We start from the raw sequence: 22,750 nt of genomic DNA, 5'->3' as shown, positions 1-22,750 counted from the left end.
ATCTACACCCAATCTACTATATAATAAAGCAATATTTTATTACATAAATAACGTGCATTCTCATAATTTCTTTCTAATAAAATAATTCAAAATTAAATTAAATACAATTTCTAGAATTTCTCCTTATTATAATAAATCAAAATTAAATTAAAATAATCATCTCATCGAATCAATCGATTCCACATACACTTCACACCAATTTGTGTTATTAAACTGTTTTTTATTAGCTGTCATTTTTTTTTTCATTCCAATATATTTATGTAAAATAATCCGTTAAATTGGTGATTTATATTATAAATCCATACAGTATGTTATTAAAATAATATTAAATTCATACTTTTTTGTGGTATTATTTTAAGGAAAATTGATTTTAAATACTCCCAACTATGCCCTATTGGCAAATAACAGGCCCAACTTTGCACTTGGCTGGTGACGATCCCAACTAAAGGGGTATTTGTTTTTAACGGTCCACGACTAACGGATGACTAACTCTGTTAGTTTGTTGCTGAGTTGGCACGCCTAGTTGTCAAAATATTGCTTATGTGGCAGCTTATGTGGCACGGTCTCTTCTCTCTCTCTCTCTCTCCTTCTCTCTTTCTCGGACTAACGTGTTCATAGACGCCAGCCACCACCATTCGCTACCACCACTGTTGCCGCTAATCCATCATAACCATGTCTTCATGTTGAAGTTCAGACCAATTTTAGTTCTAGCCCAATGGTGGGGTTTTTCATTAGAACTCTAGAAACAGACTACAATTCAAACCCAAAATTTATGTTAGTTGATTACAGGTTGCAATTAAAATCTTAGGGCTTTTATTTGGTTAAAACGAGTTGAATGATATATTTATCACCTCGAATTGTATTCGAATTGATATTCCGCAGAGCCTTGTCGGAATTCAAACAACCCATCGGAAAAACGATCCTAATTGGATTCAAACAGCCCACTGGTGGTGGTGATTCGTTTATTCGTGGGAAAAACGTGGGTGCGGGTAGGGATATGCAATGGGAGGGAGGAGTCGGAACACCTGCAAACCTGCAGCACCACCATAGCCGCATCCAACATGTCATCGTACTCCAACTTTAAAAACGTACCCCCTGGCCTTAGGGGCTGTTTAGCAAGTGCTGAATCATTAAGTGCTGAACCAGTAAGAGGTTTGAATGGTTAAGAGCATCTGAGCCAGTAAGTGCGAACCAGTTAAGTCTGTTTGGTTGAGTTTCTGAATGGCTGTGCAAAATGACTATCTTATCCCTTTGAATTATTTCGTGCTAAATGAAATGTATCTGTTTAATCAGATTTCTTAATAAGAGTATAGAATGACCAAACTTTTATTATAACCAACTAAAATACATCTTAAAACAAATTTCATTATAACTAACCAAAAAATATCTTAAAAACTAGTAGAAAACCCGTGCGATGCAACAACGATGCAGTCGATATCAAGTCAATTCGTTAAGATGAGAAAAACCGGAAAAATAAGTAAACAATTCCAACCAATGCCTCAAGAATGTCTGTTATATTGTATATCCACAACCAACTCACAAGTGAGCGGCAATTAATTCATGTTCACCATCGCATACATAAAAGTTTTTAACACATTTTCAGTGTGTTCACCGGTTCAGATAACAGATATTCGATTTGTTCATATCTGAAATTATCTTAACCATAACCGAAATCCAAACTGAATTCAATTTAACCCCGTCCATTTAACTGTTTGTGTTCGAACATTACGAACAGGCTCCGTCCATTTCGTTACAAGCCTATGTATCAATTCTAAACTGAATTTCGATAATGTAGTTTCTTTTCAACGAATGGAATCTTTATACTTTATGCAACATTTGAATGTCTATAGAATGATAAGCATACAAAAAGCAAATGATTGTGGCAGGCTGCTTAACAATGTGAGGTCTAAACTCTAAAGTAACCTTACCTTAATTAGGAAGTTTAAAGTCTGAATGTAGAAGAAGGTCTCTAGTTGTTGCTAATATCTCAACCTTTTTCCTTATTGCAAAGTGAACCTCAACATATTAATGTACAGTTAAGAATTGATACAACCTACAAACACAGAATATTAATGCACTCAGAAACTTAACCAAATTATTTTTAACTGTCAAGCCTTAATGATGTAAGTTGAACAGATCTTTTCAAGCATGTAGAGGAGTAAACGAGCTACTCGTCAGCCACTCAAGATCGAATCGTCAAAAACTAGAATCGAGCAAGTTTAAACGAGCTCGGGCCCACGCTTCAAGAATCGAGCTCGAGCAGGCTCGAGACTATTCAAGCTTTTTATTTATATGATTTTTACTTAATACATGTTTATAATAATAACAATAATTATATATAAACATATGACAAAAGTATTTAAATAATATATATTATATTATATACAAAAATTACCAATCATAAATATATGCGTAATTAATTAATTAATAATAAACGAGCCAAGCTCGAGTTTGACAAACTACTCGCGAGCTGAGCTCAAACTTTAGAACAAATCAAAACAACCCGAGCTCAAACTCGGGCTCGGCTTGTTTACACCCCTACAGGCCTACACGCATATGCCATTAGATTGTGATGAACTTGACTAGCACTTGTTGTAACTAAAAACACAAAGACAAATGAAAACATTCACTTACAACAATGTCATATACAGAGATATAGAAATCTATGATATCAAATTACACATCATCATGCTCAATTTCAGTTTAATTTTTTCAATTTACTTAGTTTCAGTTTTATTTATTTCAATTTACTCAATACTTGATTGAAGGCTCCACAAGTTGATTGTAACCTTCAATTAACAACTCAATAATCACCAGAGCAAGCACAATTGTGAGACCAAATATTAAACACTTGTGATAACTGATTATGGCTCCATGTTGGTAACTTTTCACTACTTGGGCTTGAAGTTGTGGTTGTACATATGTAGAAACATACATGACCTAACTAAACTTTATCACAACTATTCATTAAATTACCTACTTCTAGATACGACATCGCTAGCCTCGAGGCCATAACACTCGAGTTATCTACATCTGCTTCAAGCATTTCATCAAACCCTTCTAAGCAAAACCTTTTAGTACAGAGTACAGTCGATTAGGTAAAAGGTCAAAATTGAAGCCTAATTTCAAAGCGGATAAAGTAACACACTTAAAAGGGCATAAAATGGGGACTCGTATTCTAATGTAGGTGTTAAAGATGGGACTGATTATTAGTCCAGGTTCATCGGATTTTGTGTTATTGTTAACTAAATGCAATTGAAGGTTCCTAAACTCATAAACGGTAATCAAACCTATTATAATTGAAAATTCGACTAGAAATTTTTCGTGCTTCTATAGAAAACGAACTCGAAATAAATAACCCAATTGAAACCAATGTATGCGCCCTAAACCCTAAAATAAAAAAATACTAAACGTTTAATAAAATTGATTGTGAACCATAAAATCAACTGGAAGACATAGAAATGGAATCACATAAGCAAAATTACGATAAAATCACCTTAATAGTTAGGTCTTTAATCAATGATAGTTCAATGACGACCTCTAACATTGGCGGTGAAGCAGAGTTGGTGAGCATCTTGTGGTCGGCGGTGGGTGGGATGGTGGGAGGATGAAGCGGTGGTATCTGAAGTTGGACGAGGAAGGCAGCAGTAAGGGTAATCAGATCTCAATCTTATTCAGATGTTCAAAAAATCAATCAGATGCATTTCTTAAAACAGCCAAACGCTCTGAATGGTCTTCACATCTGACCGAATCAGATCTATGGATCTGAATGATCCCATTTAGTGGGAAACAAACAAGCCCTTAATCTTCTCCACTGGTGAGAAAACCCTAATGCCACCCACCGGAAAATCGAACAAGCTCGCAGTCACCACCTATGATTTTCTCCGCTGGTGAACCATTATTGTCTTAGAGAAAGATTTCATTTTCCAATGTTTTCGGCGATGGTTGCAGGTGATGACGATGGTGGTGGCTGCCAGTGGCAATGGCACGGTGGTGCAGTGGTAGCTCTTAGAAAATAAACAGGGAAGAGGAAGACAATACACATGTATACATACATATTATATTACTTATTATATATTATATACTAGGTTATAAACCCATGTATTAAACGGGGCTAGTTACCAAATATTTTGAAATTAAGAATAATTTGTAGTAAAATTTATACAAATTATATTTAACAATGTTTCATTTACAATTACATATTAACAAATTATATTTAACAATGTTTCATTTACAATTACATATTAACTTCACTTGAGTATTGCATGTAGGCTTTTTATATACTTCTAAACAAAACACTTGTTCAAGACCTAAAAGTAGAAGCCAATTAATTAAAATCCCATGATTCAGGTTGAATCCATGAAACCCTTCAACATGCTTCAACATGTTAACTTAGTGTGAGCTTTAGTGTAATCAAATCATCAATGCTCATTTAAGTATTATATTAAAGTCCTACCTATAAGTATCATATATGCATATTAACCATACTCAAAACGCTTGGCTCTGCAAATATAAAAATTGATTACTTGGATGATTCTTCTTCTTTTTTTTTTTACATTTGCTAACACTATAATATTCCAATATTATACATTTATAAACTACGTCTAGGTTCCTTCAGTTTCTTATAATGCTCTTCAACAATACCAGATCTTCTCATCACCTACGATTGTTAATAGAAATTATGGCATAGGCTTTAGGTTCATAAACTGAAATGTAAACTATAAAGGAGTAAGTGTATGAAAAACATGTCAATGCCAAATAGGCAATGTCATGCTTAAATAGTCTATAATTGCATTACCTATCCCAAGATTGCCTTCACTATTTTTAAAGTCTATAGGGTTGACTTTGTGAGGCATTGTTGATGAAATTACTTCATCAGTCTTAGTACCTACAAAACACAAGTATTTACAATGTCAAAATCAATAGCAATTGTTAAGAATTATTTACTTATGGAAACTATCACAAAATACAAATGAAAGTGCATCATAAATCTTTATCAAAATCATGTAAATTGGATGGATGAATGAAAAAGTCCTTTTAAAAAGGAAATCAAGAGTGAAAAATTTTAGCCATGTAGTCACTGTCGTCATAACACTCAATCTGCACCATAATAAGTTTTTCATATCATGCCAATATTACATTAACTTTATATAAATGTTCCAATATGAAATTCATACACAACATACAATTAAATTAAAAAACCATGAGTACGTCATGTGTGGATCAAAGCTTAATCAAAGAGAATTTACCCGATCAAAGCTTAATCAAAGAGAATTTACCAATTGATTGGCAACATGTCCCTAACTTAAATCAGGATATCATCATCATCATCATCATCGTACTTAGTATATCCCACCAATAGCAATGCTATGGTAGGGTCTGAGGAGGGTAAGATGTAGACAGCCTTACCTCTATCCCATAGGGATAGAGAGGCTGCTTCCGGTGAGACCCCCGGCTCGATAGTAGTTTTGCATCAAGCCTTGGACATAAGGCACATAGCACTCAATCATCGGGACACCGGCTGATCGGTGCATGTGCCCTTGTCTTTCGGCTATCAACGCCACCACATGATGCCTGATTAACCTTCCGCCACTTTTAACGTTATTTTCACGAGATTAGTAAAATAACGTCAAAATTAGTGCAATTTTACTTTTGCCCACCCGAGGGTTCACACATATATACATTATATGCGCGCACCGCAAGCAGGGCGTTAACTTAAATCAGGATATGCCACCAACATATGCATTGTAGTTCCAACTGCAGCTGCAAATTTTCTCAATATCTATACTTGTGAAATGTCACGCCTTTCTCTATTTAACCTCTTAGCAAACATTATCATTTCTTTACCCAAAGTTGTTGGCGAGGCTGGTTGCATATCAATTAAAGAAAATGAGTTGCGCATTCAAATAAATAAAAGGTATAAAATAAAAGAAAAATGTGGTTTTAACTCGTAGTAATAGAAAAAGTTTTGCTTTTCTATAAGTCCGAGAAAGCATAGGAATGCTAGATTGGTGTTTTGGTCGAAATATTGTTTCGAATCAAAGTTGATTGCGGTCAATTATGGGCCAAAGTTGCTATTAAGGGCAATTTTGGAGGTTTCCTACAGAAGACTAATTCGACATCAATTAAGAAACAGCAGGCCAAAACCAATGCATTATAATCGAATTCAAGAACCAGCCACATTACAATCGAATCCCACAAACACCAACTCAGCAAGAAAATTATAATAACCGCTCCAAGTAAGTAACAAAGAATCAAACATATGCATACTAGATTCTTGGTTTTTTTTTTCTTATGCACTATTTTAGAACGAATGGAGTAAAAATTGTCAAAAAGCATGAGATGGACCGAAAACTAACATGCTTGTGAAAGCAAAGATAAATGCAATTAACATGTAAATTAACCCACATCCTATGTAGCTCATCTCTCCTCAACTCTATCCCTATTGTTATAAACCATAAATATAAGACCCTGAAGTAGTGCCTCCATAGTGGACGGATCGCGCATAAAATTCAATTATAGTTTTGAAGAATTTAAAAAGAAAACTTCAATGGCTGAAGTACCGAACAAAGCTTTATAATTTAAAAGGTCATATACAAAAAAATTGCTACACGTTAAACATTGTTGTCACAAGTTTTTTTAAAAATTTAATCTTATTCTTATAAAATTCAAGAATTCAACTTATGGTTGATGCAAAGTTTATTATGTCACTATTCATATAAGATAATTTATTTATTGAAGCTTATAAAAGTTTTTAAGAAGTCGTGTGTGTCTAGAGACTTGGAATTGATACATCAACTTTCTACGTCATATATTAACAAATAACCATTTCAAGATATAATTATTTTATTCAGTAACAAAAGTACAGGCAAATCCTTCTCCTAATTTTGTAAAAGTTTTAACTACTGACCTTCGAGAAGAAAGGAATCCGGTGTTGAGATGCCGACCGAAAAAAAAGGACCAAAGGCAACCTCCGTCACATAATCTATGTTGTTCAAATTAACAACATAGCTATGAATCTGAGAAGGAAAGGAAGAAGAAAGGTTAGGGTTTTTGTGCAAGAAAGAAATAAGATGGAACAATGATTCTGGACATACTGCGAATGATGGATGCGTGAATCAGGGAGATAATTATGATGTGGAAGAAACCATTAGGTAACTGGTAGCCACTTCTCTGGAACTGTCGGAATACTTGAAGATAATAGGAAGAGTTGATGTGAGGTTGACACGTACACAAAAGAAACCTTGTTTTATTATTATAAAATAGTAGATTACTTTGATTGCCACATAAGTAATATTTTGACAACTAAGCACGCCAACTCAGTCACAGACTAACGGAGTTAGTCGCGGACCATTAAAAACAAATATCTCTTTAGTTGGGATCGCCACCAGCCAAGTGCAAAGTTAGGCCTGTTATTTGCCAATATGACATAGTTGGGAGTATTTAAAACCATTTTTTCTTATTTTAACCACTTGTGTATCACACGGGTTCTAACCTAGTAAATTATAAAACAAGTGCAAATTATCACAAGTACCACTTGGATGCACGACCATACCGTAAACTGATCCTACAAACATTAATCAGTTGAAACAAAGATCATAGCTTAAGAATTTAGAAACACATAAGTATAAGATGATAAAAGACTTGAATGCAGTATATAGAAATAGATTGGACCCGACTAAAACCCTAATACTATGGCTATGTTCCACAGTCTCGTTTAGCAATGGAAAAGAAAAGAAAGTGAAAGAAATAAGGAAGGGAAGGTGTTCCAAAGATTTTTTTAAGGAAGGAAAGGATGAGAAAAGAAAAGAAAGTGATAAAAAGTTATACCAATTTCTTTCCATCCAAATCGGAAGGAAAAGGCGAGAAAGGAAAAGTGGGTATTCTGATCAAAATTAAAATTACCATCTTGTCCTCTTCTTTTTGTATTAGGTCATGTATATGTTTTCATGTTTCTAAACCTAAGCTGCCGTCAACCATGTCTTCTTCTCAACACCCCAAGCAACCCTTCCCTAATCAGGTATTATCATTTGCTTTATAACACTTTGTTTTGATTTTTACATGTTATTTGGTTATATTAGTCAAGTTAGTAATGGTTTCTCTTGTGTTGAGTTAATTAAGCTTGCTAAAAGAATTTTGAAGCAACTAATAATAATGTTATACACCAAACCAATTTCAAATATTTATTTGTTGCATATACTTACTTTCTATTGATCAAATCTGTTACATAATTTTTTTAAAAGTGTATAAAAAAATTAAAAACTTATATAAATTGATTAATAGATAATAAACGAGCCAAACCCGAGCACGAAAAAACAACCCACGAGCCGAGCTCGAGCTTTAAAAGAGTAACTCGAATCGACCGAGCATAAGCTCCACCTCTCGTGAGTCAAAACGAGCCAAGCTCGATCTTTAAAAGAGTAACTCGAATCGGTCGAGCTCGAGTCGGGCTCAGCTCGTATACGCCCCTATTATCACGTTAACCGCTAAATGAGCTTTGGTGTTTGAAATTATTGATGTTATTTAGTATTTTTTATATATCATAGTTATGATATTTAGCACTTGCAGTTCATTTTTTTAGCAATGTATCCTTTTATTTTTGTTATAATGTAGTTATCATGAGTAAACAATAAGGCATTAGAAACATTGGTAAGAAGGAACACTTTAAATGGACAGAGACGATGGATGATGCATTCGTTCAAGCGATGATAACACAAAAAGATAAGGACAATAGGATAAACGGAGCATTCACCTCACAAGCATACACTAATATGATTGAGGAGCTAACTACAAAGCTTCAAATGCATTTTACCAAAAATCATTTGATGCATCGTTTAAAAACATTGAAAGGCCATTTTTCTCAATGGTACGATATGTTTCAAGGAACTTCATTGAGTGGTTTTTCATGGAATTATGAGACTCAACTAATTGAGGCTGAGGACGAAGTTTGGGCTAAATTAATAGCTGTAAGCGTTCTAGTTGTTTTCTTAAACAATTACTTAACCGATTATAATAATACTAATTATCTTTATTTGTAAACAGTCAAAGCCTGATGCTATAATGTTGAAGACAAAAAAAGGGTTAAACTACAATGAAATGCTAGAACTGTTTGGATGGGATAGGGCATCCGATGCACATGTTGAAACCGCTAAAGAACGAAATGCTCGATTGCTGAAAAATGACAACATTAAAGTAGAAACAATTTCTAAATTGGAGGACTTACTAGCTTCCAAAGAAGTGACTCTAGAGAACCAATGCAACTTTTGTTGATGTATTCAAGTGTTAGATTATGTGGTTTCTCCACCCAAGCCATCTTCAAATGCAAAAAAATGTAAAAGTAAAAAAAGAAAACTAGAACAAGAAGATGAAGCTGAAGCGTTTAACTCGAAGCTTGTGAATTCCCTTGACAATGTGGCTAATGCTATTTCAGAAGGCAAAAAAATATTGGCAGAAACAAACGAAATATTTGATCGAGCTTATCATCGTGAGTTTACAGGTGAGGAAATTTGTAACGAATTGGAGCCAATGGGTTTGGAACCTAATGAAATACCGGACGCTTTAATTTATTTGGCTAACAATCAAGCAAAAGCAAGGACATTATTTAGTTGTCCTCTTCAGATGCGCATGGGTATATTGAAAGGTATGATGAAGGATGGTAAGTAAGCAAGTTTAGGAAATGGTGACATCTTTAGATGATGTGTGCTTTTTTGTTAATTTAGGCAAAGATGACACTGTTAGTAGATGTTGGTTATGTATTTGATAATGTTATTAGTTGTCATCTTTAGATGCCATGTGTTTTTTTTGTTATTCAGGCAAAGATGACATTGTAAGTTGTTATGGATCTTGTGAACAATTATCTTTTGGTTATGGTGAAGTATTTACTTTTATGCATTTATTGATTCTTGGCTTTGCTATGATTTTTGGGTTGATAGTGTAGTCGGTTTTTGACATTATTTTCTATGAACAAAATACAGAGCACATTTTTATTACACAAAACTAGTAGAATGTGTTTGCTAAATGTAGAATCTGTAAAAGGAACATGTTCGGCATTATTTAAGTTTCAACAAGTTGGTTGTTGATACTTAACCAATCAATCACCACAAAAGGTAACTTCTTTAACTTTGAAGTCAAATGAAATTAGTGTTAACAAACACATACTGTAATTTTTGTATTTTCTTAATGTGTTTTAGTAGTAAAAACTAATAAAACCGAGCTGAACCATAGCATATGCATATAAAACCGAGCGAACAGTTCGTTTACAGTTTATATCAGAAACCGGTCGTATGAAACCGAGCTGAACAGTAGCATATGCATATTGCTTTCAGCTTCCATCATTCTGAGTTACTAAAAATTTGCATATTACTTTTAAGTTTTTTTATTCAAACTACATCAAAATAGTGATACGCGAGGTGTTAAATGGGCCCGAAAAGGAAGAGCGTCGTAATATAAGAGACGCGCATGAGGGTAGTACCGGAGTGGACTGACTAAGGAAATATGAAATATATAATAGCAATTTGAGTCTCTTATGTCAACTCACAAACGACACACTTAAACATGTCGTTGACCTATCTACCGATGCTCTTTGATACCGAACAGTTTGACCAGGAAACACTTTTCAACATCCTAGCTCTGCAACTTGTTTTTCTGCAAATTTGGGCAACTTGGGAATTAATTTTTTCCATGTAGCATGTTACTTCTTAAATAGATTGTTTGAACAACTCATGTTTGGCATCTTGGTCAAATCTGGAAATTGCAGACAACTTTATTTGTATGCATATTGGCATGTTGGAGTGTTTTTATTTAATTTTCTCTATAAAGGGTATAATAGTAAAAATGTAACTTTCTTTTCTTTTCCATCCATCTCGGGAACACATGAAATGTTTAATTTTCTTTCCTTTCATTTAAACTCAGGAACACTGATATAGTCTAAAGTATACATATTATTATATGAATATTTCCTACACTTTTGAGCTTGTTTCTATCTAATATTACTCATAAGTGGTTCGTATTTGGATTAATGGATTTCAAGAGACAACAAACTAAAATACGATATTTATACAAAGTTTGAGACTGACAAGTGAAACTTAAAACTAGCTCTGTGTGTTTATTACTATCAATATTTTTTATACATATATGATTTATCTATAAATTATTTACTAAAAAAAATAAATATATTATGTAGTATATGTAATAAAAATATGCCACGTGAACCACAATTATTAGTAATTGTTTACATTGATTTATGTTATATGGTGCATGCCTGTTAATTTAATTGGTAAGTCTATGTAGGGCCGGAAAAGATAGGTGAATTGGTTTGGACTTGGCCCACAAGAAAAATCATAACCTACAACAACGTTATAAAAGGCAGCCGTGGATAGAAGAAAAAGAGGTTACGAACGAACAGAAGGCAAAGAACTTTAGAGGAGTTTTCGACGGAAGGCAAAGCAAGAAATAGAGAGAGAAAGTTCTTGGTTCAACCAAATAGCGTATGGGTTCAACACCTACTCATCCAAGAATCCTTATTAGTCGGTTTGAATTTATTATTTTCGTCATGAATTATTTGAACCTATTTATTATCTTTTGTTCTTGAGTATGGTTATTGGCTAAATCTTTAGACTGCCTATGTTATGATGAACCTACTTTGATGTTTTGATTTGACTTGGGATTATTTATCGTTATGGTTTTTATGTTTTAGTAAAAGATTTATTTATATTAAATTGATGCATATGGATGCTTAGGATTGTTTGATGAGTTTTGTTCCATAGCTTTCCTTGATTATTGTTTGTCATATAATAGGATTACTATTAGGTCAATTACTTCTTGTTTTGATTATTTTATTGTTGATTTCATGATAAGATCATAGGAATAATATTGTCAAATAAACCTAAGTGTGCTGCTAACCTAAAATCTGTAAAGTGCTAGGTTATTGATAGATCTTTATTATTTAATCTTGCTAGATTTAGTTCTTCGTAAGGAGTCCGTCTAGGGTTGATTATTTATTATTGTCTATTAAGTCAATTAAATATTTTAAATTGCCTTTGATTTCCGCGCTGTAAGGTAAGATTTCGTTATAAAGGAACTAGATCATGATTAATTAGGTGACCGTAAGGGAACTTGATTTCTAATACTGGTGTGTGTTAAAACTTGTTAGAAACCCATAGGTGTCTCTTGAGAAGGGTCAGGAGTCTTGCTCGGGTTTTCTTTTAAGTGTATATTTTACGAACCCAGTCCATAACTAAATGTTTTCCCAGGTTAATTCATTACTAAAATTTAGGGGATTCTAGCCTAGGTAGTTTTCTCAACATCATCTTATTTTAATTACCAAACTTTTGCTTTCGTTTAAATTACTTGTTTTCTTAATTAGTTTTTAATTATAGTATTAAATTAGTATTTTAAATAAAAACCCTCAAAACAAATATATTAATAAGTCGTGTTTTGTAGTCAAGTCTAATTATCTAATAAACGTAATTTAGAGAGTCTCGTGGGTTCGATATCCGGACTTACTTAGCTTTACTAGAGCCGACCGGTTCACTTGCCGGTTAGTAGTTTAGTCGAGTTTTAGAGAGTCTAGAGTATTACTTAGTGTTTATTTAGTTAATTTAGTTAATAGCTATTAAACTACTTTTAGCACATCAAACACAAAATGAAATCACAATTTTCACTTCATTTCCTTTCTTTTCCCTCTTAGTTTCCTTTCCTTTCTTTTTATTTGTTAAATGAAGCTCGGGAACAGAGTGTATATTCCAATAAAAACAACTTGATAATAATCAGTGTTTTTAAACCTGGACCGGACCGGCCGGTTGGAACGGTCGGACGCCAGTCCGGGTTGCAGTCCTAGCCCGTTTTCTAAAAACCCGGCCGGGTTTTGTGGTTGACGGCCGGACCGGACCCGGTGACCCGCCAAGTGAACCGGGACACGCATTTTTTTAGTTTTAATCAGAATATAATCAATATCCATCTCAAATCTATCCCTAGATCCGGTGTTGTGTTGATGATAGCAACAGTTAAAGAGGTATACAGAAGAAAAGGTGGAAAAGAACTTGAACGGAAAAAAGATTCCGGCAACAATGGCGTCGAACGGCCGCTTTCTTGGAACTAATTCATAGCCGCTTGAAATTCGTTCGTTATAGAACTAAGACTATATAAACAAATATAACAAGTGTGGCGATCTCGCTGCAAGTTGGTGTGTGGCTACTGGTTTGCGACTGATGTAGAGAAAGAATGAATACATGATTACATAGATGTAGGGTTATCTGGTTGGGCTTTTCAACTAATCTCATATAAGAATTATTTAACATATGTTGTTGGGTATATGTTTCTAAGCCCATATAAGAATTAATTCACATATAGTACATCGTTTTTGGCTCTTATACATAGGTGGTTCAGTAAGTATTGTTTAACATAAATACATAATTATTATTTACTTTTCATCCACTCTCAATTATATAATTATTTAATTATATATATATATATATATATATATATATAGGGGAGATTTCTCGAAAGAACTCAGTGTAATGATTTTTTTTTCCGATTTTTTTTACACATGCGTAATATATATATGTTACGTACGCGTAAAAAAATTACAGAATTTTTTACGCACCGAGTCGACATTTTACACATGTGTAACGGACGTAAAAGTTAATGTAATCAGTTATATATTTATTCTCTCTTATACTTTGACTTTTTTGCCAGATTTAATCTCAACCACATATTCCAATCCATTTAATTAAATGTGGCCTAGAATTGAGTTCTTAAGTTCTTAAAACTCAACATGGTTCTCAAAATATCCCTCCCCTATATATATATATATCGATTGGAATATGTGGTTGAGATTAAATCTGGCAAAAAAGTCAAAGTAGGAGAGAGAATAAATATGTAACTGATTACACTAACTTTTACGTTCGTTACACATGTGTAAAAAGTCAACTTGGTGCGTAAAAAATTCTGTAATTTTTTTACGTGTATGTAACTTACATATATTACGCATGTGGTTCTTAATTGAAATCTCTCCTATATATATATACATATTATTTATGACGTCGTCCTGGCCAAACACCGGTCCGCCCTCCCGGGTCGGTCCGACCTTAGACCAAGTAAGGCGGCCGGGTCGACGTCCAGGCCGGGTTTGAAAACATTGATAATAATTATACGAATCAAAAGCCAAAAGAATCACGGTCGGCCCAAGTACGAACATTGTTTATCAAGTCAAATCATGTTTTCCGGGACAACATCAACAAGCTATGTATCCAAATAATAAAATGGGTAAAAGAGTTACGTCAACTCTAACCAGATATCGCTCAAAAATGAATTTATAAACCAGCATCTTTTATGATAATGAATCTTTATAGATTTAAAAAGGCATTGATAAACTCTACCGTCCAAAAGAGATCTCAGTCTCTTCTTATAGAGAAGATAGTGCAGTAACTACCGGTTATGCTTTATTTTTATTTTTTTTGGTATTCAAAACGGATTATTGAGTTTCACTATATCAAGAACTAATCCGCGACATGTAATCGTTTTCAAAACGCAAAATCTGGTATGAAATTGTATAAACTACTAGCTCATGCAGCAGTTATGCAGTCCTCCCATGCTCCATATTTAGAGGTGAAAGTGCCACCGCCACTCTGCTGCACGCACTCCAAAATAACCACACGGGCACAATCATCCCAAGTCCGTGCCATCTTCTCAAGTGACATCGGGTCAGAAAGCCTTCTCACACAACTATTAAACCGCCATTTGGCTTTAATAGAAAGATCTTCATATTCCCTGCTGTACATTGGAAACAAATTAATATTTTGTCAAATGTCTTCAAAATTATGTATCTTTTAATATTGTCCTTATGGTAAGGTCAAAAGTGGAAATCACTCATTAGTGAGTCAACTCAGAAAAATAAGGAAAATAAATATTTCTTACTTGGCTTCAACATGCACCTTATCCAAGAGTATTGGGGAGCAATTCGGATAATTTGCAGGAACAAGCAATCGCAACGGTTGTATAGGTGGCTGCACATGTGTTAAATACATATTAGGACTGTGAACAAACCCTTTATAAACCTAAACAAAATAAAGAAATGAACATGAACAAAATACTTTATTCATTTAGTTAAATAGTCGAACTTGAACACATGCCTTGTTTCATTTAAATTCGTTCATGTTCAATTATATTCGTTAGTTTATGTTTATTTAAGTCCATTCCTTTACGTTCATCAATATGCATTAAAAATTTTAGGCCTAACACATTGTTGTTCACATTTACTTTTAATTGTTTTTTGCTCAGTTATGTTTGTTTATCTGTTTTCAGCTACGTTCGTTCGTGAACTGCCTTTATACTGTTAATGAATGAACAAAAACGAACAATGAACAATAAATTTTCTTAACAGACCAACAAAACCCTGTCTGTGTTCAATCGTTTGTTCGGTTAAAGTTAGACAAACGAACACGAGCATGCTACATTTGTGCTCGTTCGGTTTGTTTACCAGTCTACCATAGTTGGCTATGCTGAAAAGGAATGTTTGGATTTGCATTTTAAATTGATGATTACATTTTAATGCATAAAAAAACAAATATGGTTATATGTTGAAGTCTTATTAGGAATAAATAGAGTAAAATACCATTTGGACCGACGCGTATTGCGATCTGAGACTTGGACAAAGAGCTACAGCATTATATGAGCACTTAACAATGGTTCCTTTACCATCTGAGTCAGCATTTTCCTGGCTAATATCAACCACAGTATCTATCAATCCTTGGTTTATTTCCCTTATTTCTTCCAAGAGTGGATGCCTCATCTGAAACATTTGCACACATGTTAATAGAGAAAATTTCACAAATGCAGTCAACCATACTAACTGATTAATAATAATACAAATGAAGATATAATACCTCAACCCGAGGCCTTTTTATGGTAGAAGTTGCAGTCGATTCCAGTTCTGAATTCTCCAAACACTTTAACTGATTAAAGCTATCATTTACACTGCATGGAGATGATACAACATTTATAAACATTGGATTCGTTAAGCGTTTCGTTTTTCTTTTTCCAGTAGTAGTTGTGTTTGTCATAGCAACCAGGCCCTTACTAACTGCATTAATAGATTCACCATCCGATATGAGTTCTACAATTCTATCGGCCATACTAACAACCATATCAATGTCTTTAACTGAAGCACTCAAAGATTTTGATGAAATTGACTTTACCTGTTATGAAAGATATACACAAGGTGTTAGACTAAAAGTGTCAAATACATTATAGTCTTTCAGTAATTTTCTAGTTTTTAGACCAAACGAACAATTAGACGAACAAGGCTTTCATGTTCGTGCTCGTTCATTAATAAAATGAACATGTTAGTGTTCATTTATGTTCGTTAACATCATACACGAACAGTTTAACATAACTAATCTAAAATCAGATAAAAGTAATTTGAAGAAGAATGTGTTTGGCCTAAAGAGTTACTAAAACTAGATTAAGTTGTAACGTCCAAAAATTTTAAATGAATATACTAACGAAACTTAAAACAAATGTAAAGTTATGAACATAAATGAACTAACATAAACGAATTTTAACTGATTACTGACCACTTTAAGTAAACGCTCAAGTGGCTGTTCAACAGAAGTTGACTTTCCAGAAATAACTGAAGCATCATTGGCATGATTGACATCAGGATTTGTGCTCTCCGCAAGCAAAGGAGAGGCTGATACGCCAGGTGTACATATATTTCCCTCATTAGCAAGTAACGAAGCACCCCAACAAACAATTTTATCGGGGTTTCCTTGCACATTAGATGTAGATGGAGTTGATGGAGATGACACCACAAATGCTGAGCTGGCAGGTTGCAAAGGTGTACTGGATTTAGTCACAGAACTCAACTGTTTCAATGACTCTGACTTTATTTCCTGTTTAATCTTCAACTCGTTAGCATCATTTATTTGATGCTGCGGTTGGTTAACATTCAGCTTTGTGCTATGCTTTGTTTGTTGGTGAAACTGATGGTGGTGAAGAAACTGTTGTTTTTGCAAAAATTGTTGCTGCATTTGTCGGCTTTGAAGTGGCTTCAGTTGCTGATGTGGAAGCATACTCATCATATGCTGCTGTGAATTTGAAACCGAATTATGGTGCAAAGTGGCCAAATTATTATGCTGTAAGTTCATCTGACTTTCATGAGGCTGCATTTGTGAGAACTGGATTTGTGTCTGCTGTGATTGCTGCATTTGATTCATACGTTGTTGTTGGAGTGCTGGCACTAATTTGCGCCTTTGTGAAGTTATGATATTAACAATTTCTTTCTCGTACACACCCAAAGTTTCTTTATGGTTTAGAGTTATGTTGTTTTTCGGGAGTTTAAGAAATTTCATGCAACATTCCAACGTATGTTTATATTTTTTTAGCCTCTCAACTTGGTCTCCGTTTGGTGGCTGAGAAAAAGAATCATGCTGGTCAACAAAAGTCAAACATGAAATTAAGATGATCTTTATAGAGGTGGCAAGATATGGATCAAGATGAGTATGGGTTAAAATGTGTCATGTTCTAGCCTGTTTTGACTCGCAAACACCCTTTTGACTTTTTTTATATGATGTTTTTACATGAACATAGATCATGTTCATGAACGTTTGGTAATGTGTTCATTTATGTTTGTTAATTTTTCATTCGTTTACATTCCTTAATCTTTATTGTATATATTCAGTCATTATCTTTTTAAATTTTAATTTTTAGTTTAATTTTTCAAATTCTTTTATGACTTTTAATTTTTATTAGTTTATTATCTTAACTTTTATATTAGAAACGCACTAGTTCTTAACTTCATATTTATTTTGTGCGATTATGTCTAATACTTGAGTATATGATTGAATATATCGAATTTTCAAATTAGTATATGTTGGCTTGTGTTCATTTGTTCGTTTGCATTTATGATTGAAATTAACGAATGAACACAAACGAAAGTGTTTTGTTAACGAATGTGCATGGATAAAAATTCCGTTCGGTTAATTGTTCATGAACTGGTCGTTTTTTCTGATAAATGCTTAACAAACTTGAACAAGGCCTCATTAGGTTCAGTTCAGTTAGGTTCGTTTACAGCCCTGGCTGTATGCAGGTTGTGCAAGACAGTTTGAAAATGAATATGACCAAGAAACTTACCTGCTGCAATCTGGCTCTACAAATCCGGTACATGTCAGCCAACTCTTGAAAATACTTGTCTTTCATAGCTTTCACCTGTAAATAAAAGATCATAGTTTCATGTTTCACATTATACAAATAAAAAAATAGATCCATAATTGTATTATTCATTTTTCTTTAAAACTAAAGTAGTTGGATCATGGATGTAACACCTTTTGATACACCTCTTCTTGCCAATCTCCATTGTTTGGATTTCCTGTATGAGCTGTCGAATCTGAAGACGCTACAATAAATAAAAAATAAATTTTTAAAAATATCATTTAAAACAAAACCATGATATAACTTACTTGATGAAGCTTCTGGCATAGCTCTCTGTTGATGAAATGATGCTGGAAGCCTCTGTTTCATATTAAGTTGGTGCTGAAACTGAGCTGACTGTGTTTGTAACTGCTGCTGCAATTCCATTTGTGCCCTTTGACTTTGAGTTGACTGCATGAGGTGTGATGAATGTTGGTTGTTCAGCATGGAGTAACCAGATTGATTTCCGAGTGACTGCGGTTGTTTTGGATTATTTTGAGGTCCCAAATGCTGCTGCTGATGAATACCAGAAAAGTTGTTATGTTGACCAATTGGCTGCACATTGGAAAGACTATTCTGCTGGCCGAACATTCTCGGCTGCTGCTGTCTTTGTTGTCTTAGGACCATTTGTTGATGGTGTTGACTCACGGGCTGACCTGATTGTGGATAATGAGGTTGCTGAGTTTGTTTAATTGTAGAAAGAGAAGATGGCTGCAACATTGTGGGCTGCATAAATGCATAACATATTGTAGAGATTAGAGTTTAAAAGCTCATCTCCTTTACTTGAAACTTGGTCAACAACAGGTTGAGTGGGTTAATCAAGTTGAGATTAACCTGAAGTGTCATTCAAATGTTTATAGCTAGGGCTGACAATTCCGACAAAGACACGTTAACAAGACATGGCACGGAGTTAAACAGGCTTGGGTTTGACTTTTGAGCATAACAGCTGCTTTCGTGTCATAAGCATGTCGACACGTCTAAGACGCCATCAAACCCTGGTCAACCTGTTTAGACCCAATTATCCGTATTTACATGTTAATCCTTTTAAAAAAATATACATATTTAGGTTACTAAAACCCTATAACGCTTCTTTAAGTCAATTAGTCCTACGCTCCTACTACTTCCTTCCTTACGGATCTTAATTTTTGGTGATCTTTATTTAATTTGTTATCTGTTAACTGTATCGTGTCATGCCGTTTCATGACAGTAAACATGAGATATTAATCGTGCTAAACAAGTAGTGTCGTATAACACGTTAATAAACAGACTCATGTTCGTAAAATGCCACGGTTAGTTTATCATTTCATGTTCGTGTTTAGCAGTCATGTTAATCGTGTCTGACTTGTTTAACACGTTTACACCTGTCAGCCCTATTGTCAGCCCTGAAAGCTGATTTAAAAAAAATTATATTTTATTAAAATAATACAATTTTGTAATAATAGTTAATGTGTTAATTATTTTTATTTTTCGAACAAGTTTGACAGATTGATCAACCCGTTTGACCCGTGTTGACCAGAATCCCTTTTAACACTCCAACATTGGCACCTGTAGTTGAGAAGGTTGGAAATGAGTTGCCTGCAACAAATTCTGATGCTGCTGCTGAATGCGTGGTTGCACAGAGGTTGAATTATTATTATCATTATTATTAATATTAATATTATTCTGTTGGAGCTTCGGCTTTGCAATTTGATGTGGCTGCTGCTGATAAAGATTATGCTGTGAGTGTTGACTTCCTGATAGATGCCTTTGACTTACAAAATTGTTGGGAGGTATTCCATGTCCCACATGATTTCCAACAGACATGTTTTGAATATTCTGCAAGCTTGAATTTTGGCCAGTTGAGCGTGCTATGCCACTGCCAGGTGGCACTCCAGATGATGAAACATTATTGTGGATGCTTTGAGGTAAAACTTGTTTACCAGCTTGCGGATGATTAGAGGGTACAGGAATAGAAGGTGGTTGACTTTGACTTTGGTTATTAAGTTGACCTTGGTTATTGAGTTGACCTTATGGTGAAATAAACCAAAAAGATACTGAATATGTTATAAATGAGGAAAATATAATATAATGTTGGAATACAAGCTCAAAATTTTCCTATTTTCAGAAAAAAAGACACTTGCAGTTAACCGGGGATAGGCTTGTAAATGAACCGAACGGACACAAACTAGGCATGTTCATGCTCGTTCGTTTATTAATAGTGAATAGTATAAATGAACAGTTCACGAACGCAAATGAACACAAAGAACGAACTAATTTAAACATACTCGAGGTAACACCAGTTAAAAGTAAATGGGAACATCAATCCGTTCGGCCTAAATAATAAAAGGAGATATTTTATTTTCACAAAATTAAAGTAAATTATAATGGACCCAAAAAAAATTAACGACTATATAAACGAACTTAAAACACGTAAACTAACAAACATAAACGAGCGTAAATGAATTAACTTCCACAAACATAAATGAACAGACGAGACACTCGTTCATGTTCCTTCGTTTGTTAAACAACAAACTTAAAGTCATAAATGAACTTCCCGCCTAACAACTCACTGAACATTTATAAACTTTAATAGAGTTGTTAAATATATAGAAAGAAACATAGGGTATTTTAATAAACGGAAGAAAGTTATCATAGTAGTTAAATGTACCTGGATCAGAAGGGTTTACAGTAGTAGAAGCAGAGTTGGACATATGATTTGCAAATCTATTCTGCATGTTGAGCAACTTGGTAGATATTTTCCGCATGTAATCATCCTGCAAAGCCAGAATAAATTATGAAAAGCTCACGTAACCTATAAACAATTTTGAAGATAATACAAACATGGTTTGTTGCAGCAGTATAAATCTTGTCTTCAATACTCAAAGCAATATCCTTTAGTTCATGTAGCTTCTCTTGTCCAGAAAACTGAACATGCTTCTTCAAATAATCCATTCTACATAATAAAACATATATAATGAGCGCCAAAAGAGGGGTTATAAATGAATTGCAAGCTAACTCTAGCTAGCTTACATATATATAATTAAACCAGTACACCTATATATATAGTCTATCTTCTTAACAATACCCAACAAAAGAAAAGAAAACCCTAACATACATACATCTTAATGACGATCTTATGGCGTGTTTCGGGTGAGACGAGAGTCCTTACGGGGGAGGAATCAGCAGGAGGAGGTTGCTTAGGCCTGGGCCAATTGCTTGTATCCATGGCCGATTTGCAATGCTACATACATTATTATTATTATTAAAATAAAATCAAATCAATATTTAAGATGAGATCAAAAAACCAAAAGGAGATGATTACGATGGAGTGTAATTACGTGATTAAGCGAGATGAATCGATGGGATGATGATGATGATGATGATGATGGATGGTTTTGTGTGTTTGTTTAGTTTCGTAACTTGTAACCCTTCCTTTTCATGCAGCGTAATCATCGGATGAGAACCCAACCCAATCCCACCCCACTCTTGTTTATTACTGTCAAAATAATAATAAATAAATAAATTGTATGTTTGCTTATATATATGTTTCACTTTTTGGTCTTTAAATACGTTTTACAAACTATGTCCCTGCATTATTAAGTGCCTTTGTTTTGTTAGAAAATGTTGCTACAACGAAATGGCGTGTTTGGGTTTAGAAAACTTAGCCAGCTCAGAGCTTCCCTGCTAACAACAAAGAACATCGTTAGCCTCATCGTATGAGGGGCCTTCTACGATCAGCCTTTGGTGCGAATAAGAATTTTGGTAATGAGGGTGATAAACAAAAGAAAGAGCTATAAAGTGAGAGTACAGAGAATGGGATGGGTTTACTTACATGCATAGGATTCTACAAAAGGGGACAAAAATTAAAGCACGAGAAAGATTTATAGCCATACAAAAAACCTCTCAAAAACAACTACCATACCCAGTAAATCTCATAAATAGTCAAAACTATCAGTAGGGTCTGGGTGGGTGGGTGGGATGCAAACAAACTTTTCCTTTATCCATAGAAATAGAGAGGCTGCTTCCAACGAGACCCCCGACTTCAAAGCAAACAACATAACAGTAAATCAAGTAGACTATAAAGTAGAAATTTAAAAATGTATAATAGTTATAGCTAAAAAAGAATAAAAATAATAAATAAGTGAACATAAAAATAAAAACAAACAAATAAATAAATAAATACGTATATATAACAATAAAATTAAAACAAACAAATAAATAATACTAATAAAAAACCCCTCAAAAAAATTAAAAAAAAATAATAACTCAAAATTTAATAAAAAACGAAAAAAATTAAAAACACAAAAATGCTTCCACCGTCTTCATCATTTAAAAAAAGAAGCAATGTTGAAGGAAAAAAATCATTGCATCTTTTTGTTTATCATTGTGTTATGTATTTATTTTCGTTATTAATTGTGCCTTTTTTCCTTGACACTGTGTCTTTTTTCTTGATGTTATGTTATATTTTGCGATATATTGTGCCTTTTTTTGTTATAATTGTGTTTTTGTTCATTTTCATAATTGTGTCTTTTCGTCGTTTTTTTTGGAACGAGAATAACGAAGGAAACATTTGAGTTTTTAA

At 33.9% G+C, this 22,750-nt stretch overlaps 1 protein-coding gene and 1 pseudogene across 1 annotated transcript; one reads left to right on the top strand and one right to left on the bottom strand.

The window, feature by feature from the left end:
* The first annotated feature begins 7,978 nt into the window (after positions 1 to 7,978).
* LOC143635381 (uncharacterized) lies at positions 7,979 to 9,877 on the top strand (annotated as a pseudogene).
* Positions 9,878 to 14,564: 4,687 nt separating this feature from the next.
* Positions 14,565 to 21,394, bottom strand: LOC143635380 (mediator of RNA polymerase II transcription subunit 15a-like). The gene is made up of 14 exons (XM_077103231.1): positions 21,288 to 21,394; positions 21,010 to 21,121; positions 20,856 to 20,942; positions 20,597 to 20,603; positions 19,991 to 20,195; positions 19,775 to 19,939; positions 18,459 to 18,931; positions 18,324 to 18,394; positions 18,133 to 18,207; positions 16,575 to 17,429; positions 15,885 to 16,196; positions 15,614 to 15,790; positions 14,917 to 15,005; positions 14,565 to 14,772 (listed from the first exon to the last, which is right to left on the bottom strand). The coding sequence occupies exons 1-14, from the start codon at positions 21,392 to 21,394 to the stop codon at positions 14,565 to 14,567; spliced, it is 2,943 nt and encodes a 980-aa protein (XP_076959346.1).
* Positions 21,395 to 22,750: the final 1,356 nt, after the last annotated feature.

This window comes from Bidens hawaiensis, unplaced genomic scaffold (genome assembly GCF_021521415.1).
Source record: "Bidens hawaiensis isolate Kalapana, Puna unplaced genomic scaffold, B.hawaiensis_p1.1 tig00007455_1, whole genome shotgun sequence".
NCBI lineage: Eukaryota > Viridiplantae > Streptophyta > Magnoliopsida > Asterales > Asteraceae > Bidens > Bidens hawaiensis.
This window is presented reverse-complemented; position numbering and strand designations above follow the sequence as displayed.

Excerpts from the sequence above, each read along its gene's own strand:
- LOC143635380 (XM_077103231.1), bottom strand. The coding sequence starts at position 21,394 with ATGGATACAAGCAATTGGCCCAGGCCTAAGCAACCTCCTCCTGCTGAT. Across the intron at positions 21,122-21,287 it reads CATAAGATCGTCATTAAGAT|AATGGATTATTTGAAGAAGC; the intron begins GTATGTATGTTA and ends TTTATTATGTAG. Across the intron at positions 16,197-16,574 it reads TTGAGCGTTTACTTAAAGTG|GTAAAGTCAATTTCATCAAA; the intron begins GTCAGTAATCAG and ends CTTTCATAACAG.